At 41.0% G+C, this 8170-nt stretch overlaps 1 protein-coding gene across 6 annotated transcripts; it reads right to left on the bottom strand.

Annotated features, from left to right (window-relative positions):
• Positions 1-2401: 2401 nt before the first annotated feature.
• Positions 2402-5579, bottom strand: LOC112284905 (D-3-phosphoglycerate dehydrogenase 3, chloroplastic). Of its 6 annotated transcripts, none has more exons than XM_090252045.1 (3): positions 5347-5579; positions 2859-4842; positions 2402-2728 (listed from the first exon to the last, which is right to left on the bottom strand). In XM_090252045.1, exon 2 carries the CDS (start codon positions 4784-4786, stop codon positions 2870-2872), a length of 1917 nt encoding a protein of 638 aa, XP_090108171.1. In that variant the 5' UTR covers positions 4787-4842; positions 5347-5579; the 3' UTR covers positions 2402-2728; positions 2859-2869. The 6 variants fall into 6 exon arrangements, with proteins under 6 accessions (XP_090108171.1, XP_024381031.1, XP_024381030.1 ...); XM_024525263.3 differs by having other exon boundaries at positions 5284-5425; XM_024525262.3 differs by having other exon boundaries at positions 2402-4842.
• Between the last annotated feature and the right edge of the window lie 2591 nt (positions 5580-8170).

The raw sequence follows: 8170 nt of genomic DNA on the forward strand, positions 1-8170 counted from the left end.
CTTTGCCAATTATGGCTATCATCCACGACTTGATACTTTTAATTTTTCAAAAGTTGATAATCATGCAGCAGAAGATATGGCAAATCGGTTGTCAGAGTTACATACAATAATGAAGATGCAATTGAAGGAAGCTCAAGAACGACAAAAGATAAACGCAGATCTATATCGTAAGGAGCAACCACAAATCAACGTGGGTGATAAGGTATGGCTACTTCGTCGCAATATCAAGACTACTCGATCTTGTGACAAGTTGGACTATCGTAGGCTTGGCCCCTTTTCTGTTTCTGAATAGATCAACCCAATTGCATATCGGTTACATCTACCAGAGTCAATGAAGATCCATCCTGTATTCCACGTGTCTCTTCTTGAACCATATAAGACAGTGGATATACAAGGAAGAAGACAAATGCCACCGCCTCCTATAGAAGTAGATAATAATGAAGAATTTGAGGTGGAAGAGATATTAGACTCAAGGCGGCGCCGAAATAAGCTGGAATATCTTATTCATTGGCGCGGATATGATATTAGTGAATGCACATGGGAGCCATCCAGGAATCTAGGAAATGCATCAGCTAAAGTCAAAGTTTTTCATCAACGACATCCATCAAAACCATGATGAAAATCTCTCTTATAAAAGAGACAAGATTGAGGCAAGATAACATTCAATTTCCTATCCTTGTTTGTAACTTCTTTGCATTTGTGATGCTAATTAGATGGAGAGCCAACAACCAGCGGATTCAACTCAAGAACCTTCGTTTGCTGACCTGCCGGACGAGACATTACGATTGTCACAACCTTCAAGACGACGCAATCGAGATGAAGATCTTCAAGAACGACATGTCCTTCCTCGAACAGATGGTGAGATACAACGCGTTTGGTATCACGATTTGGGAAGGGACTCTCGATGTTTGGTGATTTTGCTAGAGGTAGGAACAACTCCTGATGGTGTTCCAAATATTCTATTCGAAGGAAGTTACGAAGGCCTCAACAATGATCAAATAACTGGGTGGTCTTCCCGCCCTGGTATGGGACACTATCGATGGTTGAGAGGCCCTATCAATCATCTTCGAAGAGAACAGAGATCAGAGTATGTGGCGAATACAATTTGTCGCATCATAGATTTCCTCAACATATGATGACCGCTCCTCGTGGAACTCGTCTCTAGAAGGGGGGGTAATGTCACGGCTATAATCATGTAAGCTAATAATTACATATAGAAATAGGTAGAAGTAAGTAAAAGTAGATAAAAGAAAGTTAATTCTATAATATTTAATATAGAAGCTTCCTAGAAACTTCCTAGACACTGCTTTGACTTCATAGGTGTCTTTAATTGACTTTTTGGATTAGAAACGTGGTCAACAAGTTGGCCATGTGCCACACATGTTGTTAGCTTGAAGATCAAGCTAACTATGTGGCCCACACGTAGAAAAACTTGCCTTGTAAGTCAAGGCATGTGTCCTACAAAGTCAACACATATTGGAGGTCCTATAGAACGTCGCCACGTAGCCCCTAGTTAGATAGTATATATAGAGACAAGAGTGAAGGCTTCTTCACTCTTGTCAACTCCTTTCTTGCTTCTAGTCCAGGTTCAAGAGTCTTTAGTTTCTTGTCTTGTGGCAATAGCCATTCCAGTTTCCTTTTAATATACCTACTTGTTTATATTTTGACTTATTATATCGAGATAGCCTTTTGGTGTATATTTTCCCTCATCGAGTCTTTGTCCTTGACACTCTACCGCCACTTATTACATCTATGGTGAAAAAGAATGGTAGTAGTAGTTTGAATCATTGATTAATTGTTTCTCAATAAGATTTTTACCTTTAAATTGAATAATTTTCTTTACATGTGGTTTTCTCTAGTCACTATACAAATACTTTGTTAGATATGGCTCTGAAGTCTTCTCTTTTCTCACAATAACGACCAATAGGTACTATAGTTTTTCCACTCATGAATAAGAGGATGCTTAACCTGGTACTGCTTTAGTGAATCATACTCCTCTTGTGATGACGTAGCTTGTATGTCACTCCATGCATCTTCAACATAGCCACTTGGTAGTATGGAGTATATTCTATTGTTGACTATTCTACATTGAACACCCCACATTGACTATTTTCTCTGCATATAGAAAGTATCTTCTGTAATGCCGCGGAGGGGACAAATTGAAGACAGATTCTAAAAAAAGCATCAATGCTCCAAGGGACACATTGTTCACATTATAGAATAAGCTTATTACGATATTTAAGTATACCCAAGGAGTGTACCGATATACATTACATAGATTGAGGAAATGAACCGAAGGAATGACAACGAAATACGCTGATCCTGCTGCTCCTTACTTTAGCAATTCAATCTGAAGCGAATCTGGAATCAAAGTGGATATATCAATTGTATGCTCGGAGTATGATCTTATCAGCAGCTGGAGTTTCAACTCTGCCTTTCATGTGCCTTAACAAAGACCTGATCGTCGTTAAGTATTTGGTGGAAAAAATTGATCCAATGCGCCACCGGCAACATTACATGGAGGGTGAACATCCCGTACTACTCGATCAAAGACTGGATCAGTACAGCAGAATTGTGAAACTCATTGCTGACAAAACTGATGATCTAGTTGTTAAGATCCATGAAGACAAGGCAATCTTGCTCAACTGGAATCCCTGTGCCGATATGACAAAGCTGGGTCCTGACTACTGGCTCCAGCAAACCCAGACCGTAATCGATAACATCGAACCTGCGACCCATGATTTCACATCAAAACAATAAACTCTACCCAGTACATGGAATTCCTCGAAATTATAGCGCATCCTGGCAGATTATACGTAACTTAACCTCTTACACCTTGACTAAATCCTAAAACTCACCAATGTAGTGTTCACAACTTCAAAAATACCAATTCACCAATGGCAGGAATGTCAGCCAACTTTTGGATGGTAGCCTTGCTCAAATCTTCGTCAGTGCCGATAGCAACGATGGCATCTAAACCACGCAACGTTCGGCCCACACTCATGAATGCGATGTTCACGTTCTCCTCTCCCAAAATCGACCCGACCTTCCCGATCATCCCAGGCTGGTCTACCTGCCGGTAAAAGATGATACTGCCTTCCAAGCTCACGTCCACATTGAAATTTCCAACCTTCGACAGATGAGGTACGCCGTCCTTTACCTTGCCTTCCAAGGTTATGCTGCGGGTAAGATCTCCTGTTGCACTTGCGAACTTGGAGTCCACATCCGCAATGGTGACTGAGACGCTCTCCAGTGGCGCTCCAGCTGCACTCACCGAGGCCTCACGCTCCTCACTGATCTTCAACCCGCGTTGCTTCGCCACATAGTCCGCGTTCACCAGATTGATGAACGCACTCGACACCGGCTCGATCAGTCCTTTGGTGATCATCGCCCTCAACAGCCGTGTGTCCAAATCGCCGTCGTCTCGTGCAGACCTGTACACCACCTTCACTTGCTTCACACCCGCACCGCCTGACACCAGCTGCACCGCCAGCCGTCCCAGCTTCTCCGCCAATGTCACGTATGGCGCCAGCTCCGTGATCACCTCCGCGGGCACCATGGGCGCATTCACGGCGGTCGCTGCCAGCTCCCCCGCGAGTGCTCCTGCCACGGCTTCCGCGATCTCCACAGCCACTCCCTCCTGGGCCTCCACCGTGCTGGCCCCGAGATGGGGGGTGGCGGTCACGTTCTTGTGCTGCACCAGAGCCCATGACGAGTCCCCTTCCTTGGGTGGCTCCGTCGTGAACACGTCCAGCGCTGCCTGCGCCACCACCCCGGAGTCGATGGCGCGGAGCAACGCTTCTTCGTCGATCACGCCTCCTCTCGCCACGTTCACCAGGCGAACTCCCTTCTTGCACTTCTTGAAGGTATCGTCATTGAAAATCTTGTCCGTGGTGGGCGTGAGCGGCATGTGCAGCGAGATGAAGTCCGCGCGAGCCAGCGCTTCGTCGAAGCTCACCAACTCCACCCCGATTGCGCGCGCGCGGTCCGCGGACGCGTAGGGATCGTGGGAGATGACGTGCATTCCCAGACCCTTGGCCTTGCGTGCCACTTCCGAGCCCACCTTGCCGAACCCCATCACGGCCAGCGTCTTGTCCACCAGCGACACGCCGACGTACTTGCTGCGCTCCCACTTACCGCTCTTCATGGAGGCGTCGGCCGGTGCGGCATTGCGTGCCATGGCCGTGAGGAGCGCGATGCCGTGCTCGGCAGCCGCGACAGTGTTGGCGGTGGGTGCATTGACGACCAAGCAGCCCAGCTCTGTGGCCGCGTCGAGGTCCACATTGTCGATTCCCACACCGGCTCTGCCCACGACCTTGAGGCGGCCGTTGGAGGCCTGGAAGACCTTGCGGGTGACCTTGGTGGCGCTGCGGACGATCAAGGCATCGTAGTTGGAGATCTTTTCGCACAACTCGTCGTTGGTGAGGTTGTACAGGGCGTCGACGTTAGAGACCTTGCGTAACAGGTCGAGTCCGCCCTCTCCGAGCTTCTCAGCCACGAGAACAGTGGCAAGATCGGGGTTGCGGGTTTTGACAGCTTCTTCAGTCGGAGTCTTTGACACGGTTGCGGAGGAATTAGTGACCACCGCCTTGACAGCCAGGGATCGCGATTTGGGAAGCGTGCAAATGGTGGTAGTGCCCTTGGCGATGAGAGATGAGCTGGTCTGGAAGGCAACGCTGGACGCTAACAGGCGGTGCTTACCCTGAGATTTCTGCGTGGAGGATGGAGCGAACTGCAATGTGTGCTTTGCATTTGCTGTCATGGACTTTCCCATCACCATCGCCATGGCCTCCGAGGTGAAATATCGTGTTCTTCACGACTCAAGTCTTGGACTTATGCAGCCTGCATTCAGGAATACCAAATTATCAGTTACACGCTCGTTTATTGTTCGCAGACAAGACATTCATTGTGGTACAGCATTTATAGCTCTCATCGCTGACAACTTCACAACACGCAACACAAGCAACTAGATGAAGACACAGCATTCTAGGGTGTTTTAGGCACTCTTGTAACCTCCCACATCCGAAGCAAGACAGTCTTTCTCTTGCATCATGGCATTAAATAGCCCAACCTCGATAACGCTTTCAGTTACGGCATCGTGTAAGCACATGCAAGCATCGACATAATGAATCTCTCTGTCACTCGCGTTCATTTTCAACCGTACATAATTTAATATGATAAACAATAACAAGGGTCTACTAAAAGCACCAGCAATGATAGCAAACTGAATATTAATCATCTCCTGAGTGCCACGCTATCAATAAAAGAAGCACACTAACTCACTTCAACAGCGCTGCAGCAGGAGCAACCAAAAATTGCGAGATCACTGCATAGATTCAGCAATACCAGGAGAAGAGTTGTATGTAAGCTACAAGGTGCAGATCAGCAACAGAAACAGCGCAGGAGACTCTATATCCGTTGAGCGCCCGATCGTTCTTTATATGTGGGAATTGTGTGGCACCTCCTGGTAACTGTAGGCGAAGCTGTGACACACCGATGATGGAGCATCTCCAAATTGAATCGAATCATTTGCTATAACTGATAACTGATGAGCGACAAGTTGACTGGTCCTCGCCTGTGAACATCGGGCGAATGGCGCTGGTGATGAGAAAGTATTTATTTAGGGTTTCGCACCGCAGCCTGCTACCCTACGATTTAAACAGTTCCCTGGAACCATAATTAGGATACGGATTTTGTCCTATTTTTATCCCACTGGGGATCTAGTAAAAGACCTGGGTGCTCGATTCAGCTCCATCCTCCATCGGGAATCTTTCTGAGCAGTACTTTTGCTGGACACCCCATAGCGGGTGCAAATATCTTCTCCCTGACAAAGGACCTTTTGGTACTTTTTTCCAGTTACCTTCAAATGGGCGTGACCTGTTCGATCATTCATGTTGGTGCTTTCTCTATTTGTGCGCGAAGGGTCGGGGGCACCTGTGAGGCAGTGCGCATCAATTTGATGAAAAATTTGTCAGTTCGAACGATGATTACAACCAGACGGAAGAAACCATCCTTCCACTAGTACGCGGTGGATACACATGGAAGGATGGTTTCTTCGGGTGCATCGGTTTGCTACACCACCCGATGCATCGATTTCTTCGGGTGGTGTAGCAAATTGCAAAGCGACGCCGGAAAAGTAGTCGCAGCAGATGAAATGTCCATGTGAGTTGCTCTCAACTCGTGCATGTGATGCTGCCAGGAGGAAAACCCGTCCCTTGCGCTGGCGATCGTGGAAGGCGCATTTTCAATCAGGTGTTGCGGAAATGAGTCGAGCACCGACGGACGCGTTGTGGGCCCCGGACATTCAATGCGGATAATGACACCCGCACGTTTCGCTAGGTCTCACAAGTCAATTACCCTATTCACAAATTTTCAAACCCTATTTCTAACATGGTTCGTTTGGAACGAAATTTGGTATCTTGGGGTCACTTCATGCTAAGGGTAAGTGGACCTCAGACAATTCTACATGAAAGGCTAATGTAGAAGTCATTAGAATATAATAATATGACATTTGACTTGTCTGGTTGATTAAGAATTGAAAAGTTCATATCTTTTTGGCCCAATTTTTTGCCAATCAAATAACTCTTTGGCACCAAACTTAATGTACTCCCATGTAAGCACTATGGACCAAAACATTTGTTGGTGGTTTGCCTCTAGAGTGAAGGTTGGGCAGTTACTTATTTTTTTTATTTTATTTTTTCCATCAATCATATTGCTAAAATTATTAGTCTACTCAATAATCAACCACAGTGTAAAGTAGCCCTTACAAGTTGTTTCTTATAAGAAATAGAATTTTTATATGTTCTTTGATCTTTATGGTTTATAATATATCTATAATTGATATAATATGTTTATATAATAGATTTAGAATATCATTGTATAATTTTAGCTGATTCTTGCAATATAATAACCTATATGTTTTTATTTTTATTTTATTTAATTGAAAGAAATATTTTTAATTTTTAAATAGAATTTATCAATAATATTTATTTTGATTGGTTATTCTAAAAAATAATTATTAATGCACCATAGTTGATAGTAATTATTTTAAAAAGATAACATTCTAATAACATAGATAATAAGTTGATTAATTTTTAAAATTATATTTTGAATAAATATGATTTATGTTAAAAAAACCAATGCATCTTTATGCAATCAAACTTCATTGATTTAATCTTTACAATAGAAAAGAAAATAAAATTTTGATATTGAATAAAATAATAGGTTTAATTTAATTTTAGAATTAAAAAATTAAATTTGTTAAAAAATTAAATATATTTTTAAAAATATATATATAATAATACTTCTATATTTTTATAGATACTTATATTATTTAAAGAAATAGAGATGACTAAAAATAAATTTAATATATTTTATTTTTTTAATGCAAAATCAAGGAAGCTTCTAAGACAGTGACCAAATTTATAAGTATGTAATGTAGCTAAAATTACTTATTTAAGATGTCCTATGATCTAAAAAAGCTACAAATGAAATATTCTATAATTTAGATGCTTTATCTATAAGCCTTGTAATTCTTAAAAAGATTTACATGGTTTTTTATCTATTTATTTATTATCTCACTAATAGTATACATAGATGGAAAATTAAGATTTTCTTCAATCTTATCAACTTCTTTGTTATATTCTAGTCTCAATTCAAGACTTTATAATTTCTTTGTACTTACTAATAGCTATTTTAATGACTTAAATATATATATATATATATATATATATATATATATTCTTGGCCTTTTTATTTTTTAGACTAGATTTATATTTTTTACAAATTAATAAGATTTTTATTTATAATATCAAAACTAAGATTATTTTAAACAATAGGTTGATATTATAATTTTAAAACATCAAAATAATTTAGAAGTTAATTATCTTAATTTAAATTTATTTTTTTAAAATAATAATATATTATTTTTATAATTTTTAAATTTTTATTATATCAAATTATTTAATATATAAAAAATATCTTATGTATAATTTTAGTAGATATAAAATTTTAAAATATATTTATTTTAAAAAAATAAAAATAATAATGCTTATAATATATAAATTTTTTTTACCACAACAATCAATTTTAAGAATAAGTAACTAAAAAATATATAAAAATAGCAAGAATATCTTTATTTGTATATATTACATGATATTATAAACTTTTA

The sequence above is a fragment of the Physcomitrium patens genome, chromosome 7, assembly GCF_059467195.1.
Source record: "Physcomitrium patens ecotype Gransden chromosome 7, ASM5946719v1, whole genome shotgun sequence".
In the NCBI taxonomy this organism is placed as follows: Eukaryota; Viridiplantae; Streptophyta; class Bryopsida; order Funariales; family Funariaceae; genus Physcomitrium; species Physcomitrium patens.

Excerpts from the sequence above, each read along its gene's own strand:
- LOC112284905 (XM_090252045.1), bottom strand. The coding sequence starts at position 4,786 with ATGGCGATGGTGATGGGAAAGTCCATGACAGCAAATGCAAAGCACACA.